The sequence below is a fragment of the Platichthys flesus genome, chromosome 24, assembly GCF_949316205.1.
Source record: "Platichthys flesus chromosome 24, fPlaFle2.1, whole genome shotgun sequence".
Classification (NCBI taxonomy): domain Eukaryota; kingdom Metazoa; phylum Chordata; class Actinopteri; order Pleuronectiformes; family Pleuronectidae; genus Platichthys; species Platichthys flesus.
Genome location: NC_084968.1, coordinates 14,743,004 through 14,764,478, shown reverse-complemented (window position 1 = coordinate 14,764,478; position 21,475 = coordinate 14,743,004). Strand labels below are relative to the sequence as shown.

General features: G+C 44.4%; 3 protein-coding genes and 1 long non-coding RNA gene across 4 annotated transcripts; all 4 read left to right on the top strand.

Moving 5' to 3' along the window:
• The first annotated feature begins 9,042 nt into the window (after positions 1–9,042).
• On the top strand, positions 9,043–14,056 carry LOC133950317 (mucin-2-like). Its single transcript, XM_062384566.1, has 16 exons — positions 9,043–9,198; positions 9,518–9,712; positions 9,842–9,937; positions 10,124–10,262; positions 10,409–10,562; positions 10,812–10,953; positions 11,273–11,467; positions 11,597–11,692; positions 11,879–12,017; positions 12,164–12,305; positions 12,537–12,642; positions 12,962–13,156; positions 13,286–13,381; positions 13,568–13,706; positions 13,853–13,999; positions 14,052–14,056. The coding sequence occupies exons 1-16, from the start codon at positions 9,043–9,045 to the stop codon at positions 14,054–14,056; spliced, it is 2,142 nt and encodes a 713-aa protein (XP_062240550.1).
• A 126-nt stretch (positions 14,057–14,182) lies between these two features.
• Positions 14,183–15,664, top strand: LOC133950316 (putative ferric-chelate reductase 1). The gene is made up of 6 exons (XM_062384565.1): positions 14,183–14,295; positions 14,615–14,809; positions 14,939–15,034; positions 15,221–15,359; positions 15,506–15,565; positions 15,660–15,664. Exons 1-6 carry the CDS (start codon positions 14,191–14,193, stop codon positions 15,662–15,664), a joined length of 600 nt encoding a protein of 199 aa, XP_062240549.1. The 5' UTR covers positions 14,183–14,190.
• A 128-nt stretch (positions 15,665–15,792) lies between these two features.
• On the top strand, positions 15,793–16,785 carry LOC133949584 (uncharacterized). The gene is made up of 3 exons (XR_009920158.1): positions 15,793–15,849; positions 16,377–16,571; positions 16,700–16,785. It is a non-coding gene; the product is annotated as an uncharacterized LOC133949584 (long non-coding RNA).
• A 789-nt stretch (positions 16,786–17,574) lies between these two features.
• On the top strand, positions 17,575–21,338 carry LOC133950157 (uncharacterized). Its single transcript, XM_062384379.1, has 10 exons — positions 17,575–17,679; positions 17,999–18,193; positions 18,323–18,418; positions 18,605–18,743; positions 18,890–19,269; positions 19,792–19,986; positions 20,116–20,211; positions 20,398–20,536; positions 20,683–20,850; positions 20,950–21,338. Exons 1-10 carry the CDS (start codon positions 17,575–17,577, stop codon positions 20,991–20,993), a joined length of 1,557 nt encoding a protein of 518 aa, XP_062240363.1. The 3' UTR covers positions 20,994–21,338.
• Positions 21,339–21,475: the final 137 nt, after the last annotated feature.

The following is a 21,475-nucleotide window of genomic DNA, read 5'->3' as shown; positions in this document are numbered from 1 at the left end:
ACACACACACACACACACACACACACACACACACACACACACACACACACACACACACACACACACACACACACACACACACACGCATCACAAACTGAACATTATAAATAAGCCTGTATGTTAGCTTTACATTTCTTCGTAATCACGCGAACTGAAGGCTAGCCTGAACACAACACAGTAGCCTAGCGGCTAACGTTCCATTTGAGTAATGCTCGTAGTTAGCCGGGATCTCCAGTTTTGTATCCATGAATTCTCTCGGGGCCCAAATCAAACTGTCGGTGGAGGATTTACAACACAACCAATTAACACAGCCAGGAGGTTAATCATAGTAGATGTGACACAATACTGTCGTGCCAAGTGTCAACAATGAGTGTGATGAATGCACAGTAGTTTTAGTTTAATTCCTTTTTCATTTGGTTTGTGGTAAGTTAGGTTAGTTTGGATTTTTTTAATGAAAATAATTGTTTATTTGGCATGCTTTGGTTTTCTTTTCTGTACTTGTCCTGAATTGAAGTCTAAATATTTGTTTTGATTTATTGTATTTGTTCTTTTTGGGTTGTTTGTTTTTGCAAAAAATAATTTGGAATATTTTTGGCTATTTTGTTTTCTAGTCCTATATAAAAGGTGACACATCATCACTAGTGCACCTCAGGATCATTGGGTGTTTCGGCCATTACCACCAGACATCCTCTGCCAATGAAGGCCCCGCCGGGGTTGATCAAACCCCAGGGTGTGTCCCACTAAGTTTATAGTATTCTAAGTCTTAGATAATTTAGAAAGGATTCTTAGTTTTGTTTTGAGGATCAACAGGTTTCTAACTGATTAGGTTTAAGGGTCAGGGTTAGGGTTAGGTTTTAGGCATAGAGTTGGATGGGTTAGGGTTAGGTTTAGGCGTAGGGTAAAATAGTTAGGGTTCGGGTCGTGTCTAGACATAAGGTTAAATGGTTATTTTTAGGGTTAGGTTTTTAGGTTTGGGCATTGGGTTAGGTTTAGGGCTAGAGTTAAGTGGTTAGGTTTAGGCGTAGGGTTGAATGGTTAGGATTAGGGTCATGTCTAGGCATAGGGTTAAACGGTTCGTTTTTAGGGTTAGGTTTAGGCGTAGGGTTGAGTGGTTAGGGTCAGGATTTAGGGTCATGTCTAGGCATACGGTTAAACGGTAAGTTTTCAGGGTTAGGTTTTAGGTTTAGGCATTGGGTTAGGTATAGGGCTAGGGTTAAGTGGTTCGGTTTAGGCGTAGGGTTGAATGGTTAGGGTTAGGATTAGCGTTAGTTTTAGGCATAGGGTTGAATGTTAAGGGTTAGGATTAAGTCTAGGTATAGGGTAAACTGTTTAAGTTTAGGTATAGGTATCTGGTTAGGGTTAGGCGTAGAGTTTAATTAGTTAGGTTTAAAAAGTTAGGGTTAGGTTTTTAGGAAAACTATTGTTTTAGGGTTAGGGTTAGGGTGAGTCCTGTCAACTAGGAAACTACAACTGCACTTTTAAAATGCATCAAAGTGGCACGAAACCGATGTTCAGAAATGACATCATGACTCTTTCTAATTCCCAGTATAAGCAACCAACTTCAGCTTAGACAATCTACTTCCTGTTTACACAGGCACATCAATGCCTAACCCTTACACTTTCAGTGTGTGCGCGCGTGGAGCTAAATGGCTGGAAAACACATGGTACAGCAAAGTAACACCCACAGAGTGTATTTAAACAAAGAACTAGTTAAATGATTTCCAACTTACTGTGTACAGAAGATTTATTCTTAAGTATTCTGTGATGACAGAGAGTCTGACACCACGTGAAGTGTGCCAGGACAGATCCTGTGACTCCATTGCTGCTACGCTAACCAAACAGGTTTAACGTCACAGGTTCATGAGACTCACAGATGGTGCCAGTGATTATTCTTTAACAACTGCCCATAACAGTCACATGTTAAATTACACTTTCACCAGATATAATCACGACCAAATCTGATCATGAAACTAGCAGTTCATATTAGTTTTAATAATTTGACCTTAAACTTTGATGCAAATAATACAAATAATGTTATTCAATTATACCTAATGCAAAGAAAAGAGATATAAAATCTAACATGAAAGCAAATCTGAGCAGCTACTTGAGTAGGAAAGATAAAGATTAATGTTTAGAGCAGTTCAATTTCTTATAAATTACACTATGGGAACTTTGTCCTATATTGTTTATCGTCTCCATTTGCATGAATAAATACAGAAGCCTGTGGTGGTAATTTGACATGTCCTCTATAGCTCTTCATGTCAAATATCACTTTCCAACTGGCTCAGCGCTGCCTGGTCTTGCCTTTTCCATAATTAGGGATTTTCATATGATCATAAGAAACCACTGAACACAATAGAGATGTGGAAGCAAACACAACGGCTGGACTGGTGCTTATAAACCATTTCTTGGCATTGTGTTACAGGTCTCATGACTAAGGGCAAACCCACACACACACACACACACACACAAACACAAACACGCACCCTTCTGTTACCTGCCCTCTGTATGTTTTTACCCCTCACGACAGGAGTACAGGTGTTTAGACACGATTCCATGAAAGATGTACCTATATGAGCACTTGTGTAGCATCTAAAAGGTATAAACCTTTAAGTTGTGTCTGAACCTTGTCCCCTCACTACTGGGGTCCCTCAAGGTTCTGTCCTTGGTCCTCTCCTCTTCTTTTTGTACACCAACTCCCTCGGCTCTGTCATTCACTCACACGGCTTTTCCTACCATAGCTATGCCGATGACACCCAACTAATCCTTTTTTCCCTGATCGGAAACACAGGTAGCAGCACGAATCACTGCCTGTCTGACCGACATCTCTCAGTGGATGTCTCAACACCACCTGAAGATTAACCTTGACAAGACTGAACTACTTTTCCTTCCAGGGAAAGACTCTCCCATCCACGACCTGACTATTAACTTTGACAACTCTGTGTTAACCCCCACTCAGACGGCTAGGAATCTGGGCGTGACACTCGATAGCAAACTGTCCATTACTGCCAACATTACTGCAACAACACGGTCCTGTAGATTCATGCTGTACAACATCAGGAGAATACACCCCTTCTCACTCACAAGGCGGTGCAGGTTCTGGTCCAGGCTCTGGTCATCTCACGCCTAGATTACTGTAACTCCCTCCTGGCAGGTCTACCTGCTACTGCCATCCGACCTTTGCAGCTCATCCAGAATGCAGCAGCTCGACTGGTTTTTAACCTAAATTCACTCACACTACTCCTCTCCTCCGCTCCCTTCACTGGTTACCAGTGGCTGCTCGCATCCGGTTCAAAACACTAGTACTTGCATACCATGCTGTGAACGGATCCGGTCCAGTCAACATCCAGGACATGGTCAAACGTTACACCCCACCCCGTTCACTCCGCTCTGCTTCGGCTAATCGGCTCGTTGCTCCCTCACTGCTAAACACTCATCAAAAACACGACTGTTTGCCGTCCTGGCTCCTAAATGGTGGAATGAGCTCCCCATCGACATCCGGACATCAGAAAGTTTACACATCTTCTGCCGAAAACTAAAAACAAACCTCTTCCGACTTTACCTTGAATAAAAAAAATATATATATACTAACAACTTTTGGAAACTAACACTTTAGTAGCACTTAAATGGCACTTACTTATAGCACTTTGTAGTTTTGCTTTATTTTGAGGAAATTGTACTTTCTTGATTGTTGTCATCCTTGGTATGTACCCTCGGGGTTGAATGCACTTATTGTGAGTCGCTTTGGATAGAGGCGTCAGCTGAATGAAATGTAATGTAAATATAACATTCACAGTGAAGATCCACTATTCATACTTCCAAATAAAAGCACTTGCTTTTAGTTCAATTAGAAGAAGGTATTACCAACCCCTGCTGATACAGAACAATTTGATTCCTTGCAGAGAGACTAAAACACGTTTTCAGACAGTCAGACTCTTCTGCTTCACGTTCCTCATGTTGGGTTCAGGCGTCGTCAGCCCTCGAGGAAGTAACGCATTTCACAGAAAGCAGGTTAATGAGAAGTGACAAGGCAAAATCCACGGACAGTCTCCATCACACATGCCCTGAATTCCTCACCACACCTTATGGAAACATCATGTGTGATGTCAGCAGTTTTGGTCGTCTCCTCTCTCCTCCAAAGTTTAAATAGTGACACCCAGTGAACAGGTGGCCCAATCTCATTGGGAGCCAGTAAGGGACAACAGGACTCCACCAAACAGCCACGCTTGAGAATAACACCATCCCTTCAGCTGCTTCACCCATCATTCGGACTCATAAAAGGAAGATCTAAAGGTAAGTTAAGACAATGACGTTTATATTCTTGAAATTACTTCCGTTATCAACGGAATATAGATTTATCTTCAATTTACGTTTAATAATTAGTAATAATTTCCTTATTAAAAGTTTTCTTTTGTACTTTCTAAAACTCAAATTCTGTTATTTTGCTTGTTTAAACCAATATTGAAGCGCAACTAATAATTTCCAATACAATAAGTATTTTCATAGCATAAAGTGAAAAATACGTAACCTATAATTCATATTTGTTCCTTATATTTTAAATTCTAATTTATATTGATCAATTATTGGTTTAAATATGTTTTGTTTTTGCTCCTTTTGGAACGGTTAGGTTTTCTCTGAAATATTGTAAAGTCTTGACTTGAGATAATAGTTGTTGGGACTACAAATAAAGTTTTATAATTCAATTATATAAAATGAGGGTAAAATTTCAAATGGTTTACGATGACATACTGTGAAGCAAATCTAATTAAAGATCGTAGACTGCAGTAACACCTGAAACGATCTCTCTACCTCACAAACGTAAGGTTTACATGAAACGATACAACTGAATGAACGGGGGGAAACGTGCTCAGAGCTACTCACCTGTTTGAAGATATATCTTCCAGATATGAAGGAATATCAGAGTCTCAGAATTATTCACACTTCACCCTTATTGAAGATAAGGTTGAGTAGGCGAGTCGAGTGTGGTTCATATGTTTTCACACAGTCAAGCTGAGTGTGAGATAAAAGCTGTTCGTAGCCAGGCGTCAGTTCCACGTTGGTCCGAATCGTTGAGAAAGATACATTCCAGACATGCCTAAGACCTAGCTGAACGTATTTAAGACCTAGTACATAGTATTTTAAAAACTATAAAGACTTTTTAAGGCCTAAACTTTAGATACTATTGATATACTTCTATGTTTTTCAAAAAACTTCTCCTCATACTTTACAGATATCTTTTTGAAATGAAGCGAGAACCAGTGGTGTTTTACAGTGTGTTAAATTATGTCCATATACTTTATAGACTAATATATAGAATCAATTATTTGAAGTAGTTTGCCTCCTGATCCAGCAGGGGGCGCTCACTAGCAGCATGACGTATTGTACGCCAGTAATGTTGCGTGGTTTTGCCCCAAAATTTGAGAAAGCTAGCAAGTGGTGAAGGCCCAAATTGTGTGTCATACCAAAGTTGTTCTAACTTGTGTTTTTAAGTTAAACAGCCGTAGTTTCTGAAGGCTGGTGTAACATGTACTGATACCACAAGGGGGAAATATTGATGACAAATGAAAACAAAATACAAATCCCCATGTTTTGTGTTTTATTTGTGTAGCTATTTTACCGCCAAAGTGCCCCTAACTAAATTATATCCTTCCTACTCTAGACATGGACAACAGCCTAGTGCTCACTGTCCTCTTCCTGGCCCTTTCCTGGATGTCAGGAACCAGCGATGCTACCAACTCAAGCACGACGTCAAACAACATGACGACAAACAGCATGACCACAAACAGCATGACCACAAACAACATGACCACAAACAACATGACCACAAACAACATGACCACAAACAACATGACCACAAACAGCATGACCACAAACAACATGACCACAAACAACATGACCACAAACGGCATGACGACAAACAGCCCGACATCAAACAACATGACAACAAACAGCATGACCACAAACAACATGACAACAAACAACATGACGATGCCGCCACACAGCATGACAACAAACAACATGACGATGCCGCCGCACAGCATGACAACAAACAACATGACGATGCCGCCGCACAGCATGACAACAAACAACATGACGACGCCGCCGCACAGCATGACGACAAACAACATGACGACGCCGCCGCACAGCATGACAACAAACAACATGACGATGCCGCCACACAGCATGACAAACAACATGACGATGCCGCCACACAGCATGACGACAAACAACATGACGATGCCGCCACACAGCATGACAACAAACAACATGACGATGCCGCCACACAGCATGACAAACAACATGACGATGCCGCCGCACAGCATGACGACAAACAACATGACGATGCCGCCACACAGCATGACAAACAACATGACGATGCCGCCGCACAGCATGACAACAAACAACATGACGACGCCGCCACACAGCATGACGACAAACAACATGACGATGCCGCCGCACAGCATGACAACAAACAACATGACGACGCCGCCGCACAGCATGACAACAAACAACATGACGACGCCGCCACACAGCATGACAACAAACAACATGACGACGCCGCCGCACAGCATGACAACAAACAACATGACGACGCCGCCACACAGCATGACAACAAACAACATGACGATGCCGCCGCAGAGCATGACAACAAACAACTTGACGATGCCGCCGCACAGCATGACGACAAACAATATGAACACGGCACCAGCAACCGCAACAACAACAGTAGCCACAACAACCAATACAACACTGATTACCAACATCACAGTGATCGTTCTTGGGGTGAGTGATGTCAAAAAACTCAAATCTGAGCAGAACTGAGTCATGGAACACAATCTGAAAGTCACTTTATTATGTGGTAGAAGTCCTGTCACACGACTCAAATTTGAGATAATAACGAGTCATTTTTTGAAAAACAAAAAAAAGAAGTTAAACTTGTTAAGCACACCAGCTCATCATCACATTCAGCCTGGCTTCGACTGTATGCATAGTTTAGGCTGCACAGACCAGCTGAACAGGTATCAGATACCAGGTGAACCAGATGGACAAGATGTATGTGTGTTTCTATAAGCCTCAGATTGACGCTTGCAAACTTCTCCTGTTTTCAAGACATACGACTGATAAAACACATCGTGATTCGCTGAAATACTCGCATAACAGTCAAAGCACTTAGTCAGAAATGTAGCTTTTTTATTTCTTAACATTCTTAGTGTGCAAAAAAGTTTTTAAGTCGCAATTCAAACGATGGCTGACAATCTAAGTGAAGGGAGTGATAACAAAGTAGATTACAGTAGCGTCTCATTGAGATGATGTTCCTGCTGACTTACTGACTAAGGCTCAGTCGGTAAGAGAGGTATTCAAGGAGGAGGAGGAGGAGGAGGAGGAAGGGTCTCTGACATTAATGATTTAAAGACGTGTTATACGAAGATTTTTAATGAAATGGTTTCAGCTATCACGAGTTTTCATGTCATGTCTCGATCTACTTCAGAGGCTGAGAAATTAAAGTTTCTGTAAACATTGGTGATTCTTCCAGCTCTTCAGAAAACACTCCGGTTTAATGACATAATATAATAAGGGATTCGAACACTGGATTCAAAACCAGATTATATATAAAACTGTGTCGAGGTGGATCCACATTGTCCATCTTTATATACAGCTCCAAACAGATTTGAGTTGAAGCTTATGATTCAGGTCATGATCTGTGCCTTGATAAGCTTCAAATCAATGTCTGACCTCTGACCTTGAACCATTTCAAAGTGCACATAATCCCGCTAGCACGTTTTTCTCGTCTCCGTTGCAGACGCCTGTTGGCCGGACCGGATGTGGGACCCAACAGATCTGTGGGTCTGAGCCCTCTGACTGTGACCCCTCATCATCTTCATCATCGTGTTTCTTCGTTTCTGCCAAGCAGAGGGACGGTCAGAACTTTGAGTTTTCCATCTCAGGGGAGTCAAGTGGCTACATCGCTGCCACGGTGTCAGCTGACACCACAGTGGTACGTTGTTCTATCACTCCTTCACCGATTAAAGTTCCATCAAGTCCAACCCTGAACCAATCATTCAGTTTGTTTCGAGTCATCGGTGTAAACAGGTACAATGAACTGTTTTGTGGTTTTGCTCCACAGGGAGGTAACGACACAACCTACGTCTGTGCGAACAATAATGGCAAAGTGAAATTCTTCAGCGCTCTCCTCGACAGCGACAAGCTGACACTGACAGAGGTGAGTTGCACAATTTGTCCTAAGGGTTTGATAATGACATCTTTGGTAACATGGCCAATTCTTTTGAACGTGTAAATCATTATCAGATGTTTTATAGGCCCCTCCAAAATCCATATCAGTTGGCTTCTAGTTGACATAGTATGACTATGATCTTTGTGGTCTGTTAAACTTGTCTTTGCTCTGCAGCTGCCTGTGAACTCGGTGCAGGGCCGAGTCGATGGAAACCTAATCCAGTGCACGTTTGTTGCCACTTTGGACCTGTCCACCACAAGAGCAGCAGCAACAAGCGCCTCACTGTCACTCTCCACCGGGACCTTTGACAACAGTGAGCTAACACATTCAAGATATACATTTACAACATACAGTCAACTAAGAGCCACTCTCAGAGACTACACAACATAATATATTCATACTTCCCCCATGTTCTGATCACATGTCCCTGACCTGTCTGTCTAATGCTTGTTCACTCAGCTTCTGGATCTCTGGGAACCCCCGACAGCAAATTTAGGAGCGGAGTCGTAGACCTGAGCGGTTCTAATGCAACCATCTCTAATGAGCTTACCACCACGACCACGAACACGACCGCCACCCCAATGACCAACACCATGACGACGCCAACGCACAGCATGACGACAAACAACATGACGATGCCGCCGCACAGCATGACGACAAACAACATGACGACAAACAACATGACGATGCCGCCGCACAGCATGACGACAAACAATATGACGATGCCGCCGCACAGCATGACGACAAACAACATGACGACAAACAACATGACGATGCCGCCGCACAGCATGACGACAAACAATATGACGATGCCGCCGCACAGCATGACGACAAACAACATGACGATGCCGCCGCACAGCATGACGACAAACAATATGAACACGGCACCAGCAACCGCAACAACAACAGTAGCCACAACAACCAATACAACACTGATTACCAACACCACAGTGATCGTTCTTGGGGTGAGTGATGTCAAAAAACTCAAATCTGAGCAGAACTGAGTCATGGAACACAATCTGAATGTCACTTTATTGATGTGGTAGAAGTCCTGTCACACGACTCAAATTTGAGATAATAACGAGTCATTTTTTGAAAAACAAAAAAAACACTGGATTCAAAACCAGTTTATTTATAAAACTGTGTCGAGGTGGATCCACATCGTCCATCTTTATGTACAGTCTATTCTCGAAACCAATCAGAAATCAAGGTCTGACCTCTGACCTTGAACCATTTCAAAGTGCACATAATCCCGCTAGCACGTTTTTCTCGTCTCCGTTGCAGACGCCTGTTGGCCGGACCGGATGTGGGACCCAACAGATCTGTGGGTCTGAGCCCTCTGACTGTGACCCCTCATCATCTTCATCATCGTGTTTCTTCGTTTCTGCCAAGCAGAGGGACGGTCAGAACTTTGAGTTTTCCATCTCAGGGGAGTCAAGTGGCTACATCGCTGCCACGGTGTCAGCTGACACCACAGTGGTACGTTGTTCTATCACTCCTTCACCGATTAAAGTTCCATCAAGTCCAACCCTGAACCAATCACTCAGTTTGTTCCGAGTCATCGGTGTAAACAGGTACAATGAACTGTTTTGTGGTTTTGCTCCACAGGGAGGTAACGACACAACCTACATCTGTGCGAACAATAATGGCAAAGTGAAATTCTTCAGCGCTCTCCTCGACAACGACAAGCTGACACTGACAGAGGTGAGTTGCACAATTTGTCCTAAGGGTTTGATAATGACATCTTTGGTAACATGGCCAATTCTTTTGAACGTGTAAATCATTATCAGATGTTTTATGGGCCCCTCCAAAATCCATATCAGTTGGCTTCTAGTGGACATAGTACGACTATGATCTTTGTGGTCTGTTAAACTTGTCTTTGCTCTGCAGCTGCCTGTGAACTCGGTGCAGGGCCGAGTCGATGGAAACCTGATCCAGTGCACGTTTGTTGCCACTTTGGACCTGTCCACCACAAGAGCAGCAGCAACAAGCGCCTCACTGTCACTCTCCACCGGGACCTTTGACAACAGTGAGCTAACACATTCAAGATATACATTTACAACATACAGTCAACTAAGAGCCACTCTCAGAGACTACACAACATAATATATTCATACTTCCCCCATGTTCTGATCACATGTCCCTGACCTGTCTGTCTAATGCTTGGTCACTCAGCTTCTGGATCTCTGGGAACCCCCGACAGCAAATTTAGGAGCGGAGTCGTAGACCTGAGCGGTTCTAATGCCACCATCTCTAATGAGCTTACCACCACAACCACGACCGCCAACCCAATGACCAACACCATGACGACGCCAACGCACAGCATGACGTCAAAAAACATGACGACAAATAACATGACTATGCCAACGCACAGCATGACGACAAACAACATGACTATGCCAATGCACAGCATGACGACAAACAACATGACGATGCCGCCGCACAGCATGACGACAAACAACATGACGACAAACAACATGACGACAAACAACATGACGACAAACAACATGACGACAAACAACATGACGATGCCGCCGCACAGCATGACGACAAACAATATGACGATGCCGCCGCACAGCATGACGACAAACAACATGACGATGCCGCCGCACAGCATGACGACAAACAATATGAACACGGCACCAGCAACCGCAACAACAACAGTAGCCACAACAACCAATACAACACTGATTACCAACACCACAGTGATCGTTCTTGGGGTGAGTGATGTCAAAAAACTCAAATCTGAGCAGAACTGAGTCATGGAACACAATCTGAATGTCACTTTATTGATGTGGTAGAAGTCCTGTCACACGACTCAAATTTGAGATAATAACGAGTCATTTTTTGAAAAACAAAAAAAACACTGGATTCAAAACCAGTTTATATATAAAACTGTGTCGAGGTGGATCCACATCGTCCATCTTTATGTACAGTCTATTCTCGAAACCAATCAGAAATCAAGGTCTGACCTCTGACCTTGAACCATTTCAAAGTGCACATAATCCCGCTAACACGTTTTTCTCGTCTCCGTTGCAGACGCCTGTTGGCCGGACCGGATGTGGGACCCAACAGATCTGTGGGTCTGAGCCCTCTGACTGTGACCCCTCATCATCTTCATCATCGTGTTTCTTCGTTTCTGCCAAGCAGAGGGACGGTCAGAACTTTGAGTTTTCCATCTCAGGGGAGTCAAGTGGCTACATCGCTGCCACGGTGTCAGCTGACACCACAGTGGTACGTTGTTCTATCACTCCTTCACCGATTAAAGTTCCATCAAGTCCAACCCTGAACCAATCACTCAGTTTGTTCCGAGTCATCGGTGTAAACAGGTACAATGAACTGTTTTGTGGTTTTGCTCCACAGGGAGGTAACGACACAACCTACATCTGTGCCAACAATAATGGCAAAGTGAAATTCTTCAGCGCTCTCCTCGACAACGACAAGCTGACACTGACAGAGGTGAGTTGCACAATTTGTCCTAAGGGTTTGATAATGACATCTTTGGTAACATGGCCAATTCTTTTGAACGTGTAAATCATTATCAGATGTTTTATAGGCCCCTCCAAAATCCATATCAGTTGGCTTCTAGTGGACATAGTACGACTATGATCTTTGTGGTCTGTTAAACTTGTCTTTGCTCTGCAGCTGCCTGTGAACTCGGTGCAGGGCCGAGTCGATGGAAACCTGATCCAGTGCACGTTTGTTGCCACTTTGGACCTGTCCACCACAAGAGCAGCAGCAACAAGCGCCTCACTGTCACTCTCCACCGGGACCTTTGACAGCAGTAAGCTAACACATTCAAGATATACATTTACAACATACAGTCAACTAAGAGCCACTCTCAGAGACTACACAACATAATATATTCATACTTTCCCCATGTTCTGATCACATGTCCCTGACCTGTCTGTCTAATGCTTGGTCACTCAGCTTCTGGATCTCTGGGAACCCCCGACAGCAAATTTAGGAGCGGAGTCGTAGACCTGAGCGGTTCTAATGCCACCATCTCTAATGAGCTTACCACCACAACCACGACCGCCAACCCAATGACCAACACCATGACGACGCCAACGCACAGCATGACGACAAAAAACATGACGACAAATAACATGACTATGCCAACGCACAGCATGACGACAAACAACATGACTATGCCAATGCACAGCATGACGACAAACAACATGACGATGCCGCCGCACAGCATGGCGACAAACAACATGACGACAAACAACATGACGATGCCGCCGCACAGCATGACGACAAACAACATGACGACAAACAACATGACAATGCCGCCGCACAGCATGACGACAAACAATATGAACACGGCACCAGCAACCGCAACAACAACAGTAGCCACAACAACCAATACAACACTGATTACCAACACCACAGTGATCGTTCTTGGGGTGAGTGATGTCAAAAAACTCAAATCTGAGCAGAACTGAGTCATGGAACACAATCTGAATGTCACTTTATTGATGTGGTAGAAGTCCTGTCACACGACTCAAATTTGAGATAATAACGAGTCATTTTTTGAAAAACAAAAAAAACACTGGATTCAAAACCAGTTTATATATAAAACTGTGTCGAGGTGGATCCACATCGTCCATCTTTATGTACAGTCTATTCTCGAAACCAATCAGAAATCAATGTCTGACCTCTGACCTTGAACCATTTCAAAGTGCACATAATCCCGCTAACACGTTTTTCTCGTCTCCGTTGCAGACGCCTGTTGGCCGGACCGGATGTGGGACCCAACAGATCTGTGGGTCTGAGCCCTCTGACTGTGACCCCTCATCATCTTCATCATCGTGTTTCTTCGTTTCTGCCAAGCAGAGGGACGGTCAGAACTTTGAGTTTTCCATCTCAGGGGAGTCAAGTGGCTACATCGCTGCCACGGTGTCAGCTGACACCACAGTGGTACGTTGTTCTATCACTCCTTCACCGATTAAAGTTCCATCAAGTCCAACCCTGAACCAATCATTCAGTTTGTTTCGAGTCATCGGTGTAAACAGGTACAATTAACTGTTTTGTGGTTTTGCTCCACAGGGAGGTAACGACACAACCTACATCTGTGCCAACAATAATGGCAAAGTGAAATTCTTCAGCGCTCTCCTCGACAACGACAAGCTGACACTGACAGAGGTGAGTTGCACAATTTGTCCTAAGGGTTTGATAATGACATCTTTGGTAACATGGCCAATTCTTTTGAACGTGTAAATCATTATCAGATGTTTTATGGGCCCCTCCAAAATCCATATCAGTTGGCTTCTAGTTGACATAGTACGACTATGATCTTTGTGGTCTGTTAAACTTGTCTTTGCTCTGCAGCTGCCTGTGAACTCGGTGCAGGGCCGAGTCGATGGAAACCTGATCCAGTGCACGTTTGTTGCCACTTTGGACCTGTCCACCACAAGAGCAGCAGCAACAAGCGCCTCACTGTCACTCTCCACCGGGACCTTTGACAACAGTAAGCTAACACATTCAAGATATACATTTACAACATACAGTCAACTAAGAGCCACTCTCAGAGACTACACAACATGATATATTCATACTTCCCCCATGTTCTGATCACATGTCCCTGACCTGTCTGTCTAATGCTTGGTCACTCAGCTTCTGGATCTCTGGGAACCCCCGACAGCAAATTTAGGAGCGGAGTCGTAGACCTGAGCGTTTCTAATGCCACCATCTCTAATGAGCTTACCACCACAACCACGACCGCCAACCCAATGACCAACACCATGACGACGCCAACGCACAGCATGACGACAAAAAACATGACGACAAATAACATGACTATGCCAACGCACAGCATGACGACAAACAACATGACGATGCCGCCGCACAGCATGGCGACAAACAACATGACGACATACAACATGACGATGCCGCCGCACAGCATGACGACAAACAACATGACGACAAACAACATGACAATGCCGCCGCACAGCATGACGACAAACAATATGAACACGGCACCAGCAACCGCAACAACAACAGTAGCCACAACAACCAATACAACACTGATTACCAACACCACAGTGATCGTTCTTGGGGTGAGTGATGTCAAAAAACTCAAATCTGAGCAGAACTGAGTCATGGAACACAATCTGAATGTCACTTTATTGATGTGGTAGAAGTCCTGTCACACGACTCAAATTTGAGATAATAACGAGTCATTTTTTGAAAAACAAAAAAAACACTGGATTCAAAACCAGTTTATATATAAAACTGTGTCGAGGTGGATCCACATCGTCCATCTTTATGTACAGTCTATTCTCGAAACCAATCAGAAATCAATGTCTGACCTCTGACCTTGAACCATTTCAAAGTGCACATAATCCCGCTAACACGTTTTTCTCGTCTCCGTTGCAGACGCCTGTTGGCCGGACCGGATGTGGGACCCAACAGATCTGTGGGTCTGAGCCCTCTGACTGTGACCCCTCATCATCTTCATCATCGTGTTTCTTCGTTTCTGCCAAGCAGAGGGACGGTCAGAACTTTGAGTTTTCCATCTCAGGGGAGTCAAGTGGCTACATCGCTGCCACGGTGTCAGCTGACACCACAGTGGTACGTTGTTCTATCACTCCTTCACCGATTAAAGTTCCATCAAGTCCAACCCTGAACCAATCATTCAGTTTGTTTCGAGTCATCGGTGTAAACAGGTACAATTAACTGTTTTGTGGTTTTGCTCCACAGGGAGGTAACGACACAACCTACATCTGTGCCAACAATAATGGCAAAGTGAAATTCTTCAGCGCTCTCCTCGACAACGACAAGCTGACACTGACAGAGGTGAGTTGCACAATTTGTCCTAAGGGTTTGATAATGACATCTTTGGTAACAAGGCCAATTCTTTTGAACGTGTAAATCATTATCAGATGTTTTATGGGCCCCTCCAAAATCCATATCAGTTGGCTTCTAGTTGACATAGTATGACTATGATCTTTGTGGTCTGTTAAACTTGTCTTTGCTCTGCAGCTGCCTGTGAACTCGGTGCAGGGCCGAGTCGATGGAAACCTGATCCAGTGCACGTTTGTTGCCACTTTGGACCTGTCCACCACAAGAGCAGCAGCAACAAGCGCCTCACTGTCACTCTCCACCGGGACCTTTGACAGCAGTAAGCTAACACATTCAAGATATACATTTACAACATACAGTCAACTAAGAGCCACTCTCAGAGACTACACAACATAATATATTCATACTTCCCCCATGTTCTGATCACATGTCCCTGACCTGTCTGTCTAATGCTTGTTCACTCAGCTTCTGGATCTCTGGGAACCCCCGACACCAAATTTAGGAGCGGAGTCGTAGACCTGAGCGGTTCTAATGCCACCATCTCTAATGACCTTACCACCACAACCACGACCACGACCGCCACCCCAATGACCAACACCATGACTATGCCAACGCACAGCATGACGACAAACAACATGACGATGCCGCCGCACAGCATGACGACAAACAACATGACGATGCTGCCGCAGAGCATGACGACAAACAACATGACCGCGGCACCAGCTACTGCAGCCGCAACAACAACAACAGCAGTAGCCACAACAACCAATACAACACTGATTACCAACACCACAGTGATCGTTCTTGGGGTGAGTGATGTCAAAAAACTCAAATCTGAGCAGAACTGACTCATGGAACACAATCTGAAAGTCACTTTATTGACTTTCCGTTTGACAAACTGACTAAGGCTCAGTCGGTAAGAGAGGTGTTCGAGGAGGAGAAGGAGGAGGAGGAGGAAGGGTCTCTGACATTAATGATTTAAAGACGTGTTATATGAAGATTTTTAATGAAATCCCAAGGTTTCAGCTATCACGAGTTTTCATGTCATGTCTCACTCTACTTCAGAGGCTGAGAAATTAAAGTTTCTGTAAACATTGGTGATTCTTCCAGCTCTTCAGAAAACACTCCGGTTTAATGACATAATATAATAAGGGATTCGAACACTGGATTCAAAACCAGATTATATATAAAACTGTGTCGAGGTGGATCCACATCGTCCATCTTTATGTACAGTCTATGCTCCAAACAGATCAAAAATCAATGTCTGACCACTGACCTTGAACCATTTCAAAGTGCACATAATCCGGCTAACACGTTTTTCTCGTCTCCGTTGCAGACGCCTGTTGGCCGGACCGGATGTGGGACCCAACAGATCTGTGGGTCTGAGCCCTCTGACTGTGACCCCTCATCATCTTCATCATCGTGTTTCTTTGTTTCTGCCAAGCAGAGGGACGGTCAGAACTTTGAGTTTTCCATCTCAGGGGAGTCAAGTGGCTACATCGCTGCCACGGTGTCAGCTGACACCACAGTGGTACGTTGTTCTATCACTCCTTCACCGATTATGTTCCATCAAGTCCAACCCTGAACCAATCATTCAGTTTGTTCCGGGTCATCGGTGTAAACAGGTACAATGAACTGTTTTGTGGTTTTGCTCCACAGGGAGGTAACGACACAACCTACGTCTGTGCCAACAATAATGGCAAAGTGAAATTCTTCAGCGCTCTCCTCGACAACGACAAGCTGACACTGACAGAGGTGAGTTGCACAATTTGTCCTAAGGGTTTGATAATGACATCTTTGGTAACATGGCCAATTCTTTTGAACGTGTAAATCATTATCAGATGTTTTATGGGCCCCTCCAAAATCCATATCAGTTGGCTTCTAGTTGACATAGTACGACTATGATCTTTGTGGTCTGTTAAACTTGTCTTTGCTCTGCAGCTGCCTGTGAACTCGGTGCAAGGCCGAGTCGATGGAAACCTGATCCAGTGCACGTTTGTTGCCACTTTGGACCTGTCCACCACAAGAGCAGCAGCAACAAGCGCCTCACTGTCACTCTCCACCGGGACCTTTGACAACAGTGAGCTAACACATTCAAGATATACATTTACAACATACAGTCAACTAAGAGCCACTCTCAGAGACTACACAACATAATATATTCATACTTCCCCCATGTTCTGATCACATGTCCCTGACCTGTCTGTCTAATGCTTGTTCACTCAGCTTCTGGATCTCTGGGAACCCCCGACAGCAAATTTAGGAGCGGAGTCGTAGACCTGAGCGGTTCTAATGCCACCATCTCTAATGAGCTTACCACCACGACCACGACCGCCAACCCAATGACCAACACCATGACGACGCCAACGCACAGCATGACGACAAAAAACATGACGACAAATAACATGACTATGCCAACGCACAGCATGACGACAAACAACATGACGATGCCGCCGCACAGCATGACGACAAACAATATGACGATGCCGCCGCACAGCATGACGACAAACAACATGACAATGCCGCCGCACAGCATGACGACAAACAATATGAACACGGCACCAGCAACCGCAACAACAACAGTAGCCACAACAACCAATACAACACTGATTACCAACACCACAGTGATCGTTCTTGGGGTGAGTGATGTCAAAAAACTCAAATCTGAGCAGAACTGAGTCATGGAACACAATCTGAATGTCACTTTATTGATGTGGTAGAAGTCCTGTCACACGACTCAAATTTGAGATAATAACGAGTCATTTTTTGAAAAACAAAAAAAACACTGGATTCAAAACCAGTTTATATATAAAACTGTGTCGAGGTGGATCCACATCGTCCATCTTTATGTACAGTCTGTTCTCGAAACCAATCAGAAATCAATGTCTGACCTCTGACCTTGAACCATTTCAAAGTGCACATAATCCCGCTAACACGTTTTTCTCGTCTCCGTTGCAGACGCCTGTTGGCCGGACCGGATGTGGGACCCAACAGATCTGTGGGTCTGAGCCCTCTGACTGTGACCCCTCATCATCTTCATCATCGTGTTTCTTCGTTTCTGCCAAGCAGAGGGACGGTCAGAACTTTGAGTTTTCCATCTCAGGGGAGTCAAGTGGCTACATCGCTGCCACGGTGTCAGCTGACACCACAGTGGTACGTTGTTCTATCACTCCTTCACCGATTAAAGTTCCATCAAGTCCAACCCTGAACCAATCATTCAGTTTGTTCCGGGTCATCGGTGTAAACAGGTACAATGAACTGTTTTGTGGTTTTGCTCCACAGGGAGGTAACGACACAACCTACATCTGTGCCAACAATAATGGCAAAGTGAAATTCTTCAGCGCTCTCCTCGACAACGACAAGCTGACACTGACAGAGGTGAGTTGCACAATTTGTCCTAAGGGTTTGATAATGACATCTTTGGTAACATGGCCAATTCTTTTGAACGTGTAAATCATTATCAGATGTTTTATGGGCCCCTCCAAAATCCATATCAGTTGGCTTCTAGTTGACATAGTACGACTATGATCTTTGTGGTCTGTTAAACTTGTCTTTGCTCTGCAGCTGCCTGTGAACTCGGTGCAGGGCCGAGTCGATGGAAACCTGATCCAGTGCACGTTTGTTGCCACTTTGGACCTGTCCACCACAAGAGCAGCAGCAACAAGCGCCTCACTGTCACTCTCCACCGGGACCTTTGACAGCAGTAAGCTAACACATTCAAGATATACATTTACAACATACAGTCAACTAAGAGCCACTCTCAGAGACTACACAACATAATATATTTATACTTCCCCCATGTTCTGATCACATGTCCCTGACCTGTCTGTCTAATGCTTGTTCACTCAGCTTCTGGATCTCTGGGAACCCCCGACACCAAATTTAGGAGCGGAGTCGTAGACCTGAGCGGTTCTAATGCCACCATCTCTAATGAGCTTACCACCACAACCACGACCACGACCGCCACCCCAATGACCAACACCATGACTATGCCAACGCACAGCATGACGACAAACAACATGACTATGCCAATGCACAGCATGACGACAAACAACATGACGATGCCGCCGCACAGCATGACGACAAACAACATGACGATGCTGCCGCAGAGCATGACGACAAACAACATGACCGCGGCACCAGCTACTGCAGCCGCAACAACAACAACAGCAGTAGCCACAACAACCAATACAACACTGATTACCAACACCACAGTGATCGTTCTTGGGGTGAGTGATGTCAAAAAACTCAAATCTGAGCAGAACTGACTCATGGAACACAATCTGAAAGTCACTTTATTGACTTTCCGTTTGACAAACTGACTAAGGCTCAGTCGGTAAGAGAGGTGTTCGAGGAGGAGAAGGAGGAGGAGGAGGAAGGGTCTCTGACATTAATGATTTAAAGACGTGTTATACGAAGATTTTTAATGAAATGGTTTCAGCTATCACGAGTTTTCATGTCATGTCTCAATCTACTTCAGAGGCTGAGAAATTAAAGTTTCTGTAAACAGTGGTGATTCTTCCAGCTCTTCAGAAAACACTCCGGTTTAATGACATAATATAATAAGGGATTCGAACACTGGATTCAAAACCAGATTATATATAAAACTGTGTCGAGGTGGATCCACATCGTCCATCTTTATGTACAGTCTATGCTCCAAACAGATCAGAAATCAATGTCTGACCTCTGACCTTGAACCATTTCAAAGTGCACATAATCCCGCTAACACGTTTTTCTCGTCTCCGTTGCAGACGCCTGTTGGCCGGACCGGATGTGGGACCCAACAGATCTGTGGGTCTGAGCCCTCTGACTGTGACCCCTCATCATCTTCATCATCGTGTTTCTTCGTTTCTGCCAAGCAGAGGGACGGTCAGAACTTTGAGTTTTCCATCTCAGGGGAGTCAAGTGGCTACATCGCTGCCACGGTGTCAGCTGACACCACAGTGGTACGTTGTTCTATCACTCCTTCACCGATTAAAGTTCCATCAAGTCCAACCCTGAACCAATCATTCAGTTTGTTCCGGGTCATCGGTGTAAACAGGTACAATGAACTGTTTTGTGGTTTTGCTCCACAGGGAGGTAACGACACAACCTACATCTGTGCCAACAATAATGGCAAAGTGAAATTCTTCAGCGCTCTCCTCGACAACGACAAGCTGACACTGACAGAGGTGAGTTGCACAATTTGTCCTAAGGGTTTGATAATGACATCTTTGGTAACATGGCCAATTCTTTTGAACGTGTAAATCATTATCAGATGTTTTATAGGCCCCTCCAAAATCCATATCAGTTGGCTTCTAGTGGACATAGTACGACTATGATCTTTGTGGTCTGTTAAACTTGTCTTTGCTCTGCAGCTGCCTGTGAACTCGGTGCAGGGCCGAGTCGATGGAAACCTGATCCAGTGCACGTTTGTTGCCACTTTGGACCTGTCCACCACAAGAGCAGCAGCAACAAGCGCCTCACTGTCACTCTCCACCGGGACCTTTGACAGCAGTAAGCTAACACATTCAAGATATACATTTACAACATACAGTCAACTAAGAGCCACTCTCAGAGACTACACAACATAATATATTCATACTTCCCCCATGTGCTGATCACATGTCCCTGACCGGTCTGTCTTATGCTTGTTCACTCAGCTTCTGGATCTCTGGGAACCCCCGACACCAAATTTAGGAGCGGAGTCGTAGACCTGAGCGTTTCTACTGCCACCATCTCTAATGAGCTTACCACCACGACCACGACCACGACCGCCACCCCCGCTGTGACTGCACACGCCACCACGTTCCAGCAGTCACTGGTGCAAGGTCAGAATAAGAGATAACACGGATGATGATGTAGAATCTAACCCAGATAAAGCCACGTTTGTACAATGACTAAAAACTGTTCTCCGTCCTCCTCTTTAGTTCTGCTGATCTCTATGGGCGTATTCACTATGCCCCTGGTGTGAGGAACACAAAACCTTCAGGATTCAACACAAGAAGAAACATAACTTCTCAATCTAAATATTGTATTTACTGTACACAGTATATCCCACATTATAAGGATCATGCTGAATTTAAAATCCACTCACTGGAGGTGCAGGTAGGAGTGCTGGTGGGTGGTGAGTCTTCTGACTGCTTTCAGGTGTGTTGTAGAATCTAAAAGAAATAAGAGAATATATGTTGAAGTTTTGAATGAAAGGTTATGTGTAATATATTTACCCCCCCCCCCAACAACCTCATTGTTATTGATGTTCTCGTTCTACGTCACGCACTATGAAGCTAGAAAATGGCTGAAATATACTTTTATCCAACTTTCTATTGTAAATGTGTGTACTGTACATGATGCAATAATGATTTCAAAATGAAGCCTTCGGTGGCTGATGTGTGTGAGTGTGTGTGTGTGCGCGTGTTTGTGTGCAATAGCAAATGCAAATGAGCCGTTGTGTAT

Excerpts from the sequence above, each read along its gene's own strand:
- LOC133950317 (XM_062384566.1), top strand. The coding sequence starts at position 9,043 with ATGCCGCCGCACAGCATGACGACAAACAACATGACGATGCCGCCGCAC. Across the intron at positions 9,199-9,517 it reads CCACAGTGATCGTTCTTGGG|ACGCCTGTTGGCCGGACCGG; the intron begins GTGAGTGATGTC and ends TCTCCGTTGCAG. Across the intron at positions 13,707-13,852 it reads CACCGGGACCTTTGACAACA|CTTCTGGATCTCTGGGAACC; the intron begins GTAAGCTAACAC and ends TTGGTCACTCAG.
- LOC133950316 (XM_062384565.1), top strand. The coding sequence starts at position 14,191 with ATGACGACAAACAATATGAACACGGCACCAGCAACCGCAACAACAACA. Across the intron at positions 14,296-14,614 it reads CCACAGTGATCGTTCTTGGG|ACGCCTGTTGGCCGGACCGG; the intron begins GTGAGTGATGTC and ends TCTCCGTTGCAG. Across the intron at positions 15,360-15,505 it reads CACCGGGACCTTTGACAGCA|CTTCTGGATCTCTGGGAACC; the intron begins GTAAGCTAACAC and ends TTGTTCACTCAG.
- LOC133950157 (XM_062384379.1), top strand. The coding sequence starts at position 17,575 with ATGACGACAAACAATATGAACACGGCACCAGCAACCGCAACAACAACA. Across the intron at positions 17,680-17,998 it reads CCACAGTGATCGTTCTTGGG|ACGCCTGTTGGCCGGACCGG; the intron begins GTGAGTGATGTC and ends TCTCCGTTGCAG. Across the intron at positions 18,194-18,322 it reads TGTCAGCTGACACCACAGTG|GGAGGTAACGACACAACCTA; the intron begins GTACGTTGTTCT and ends TTTGCTCCACAG.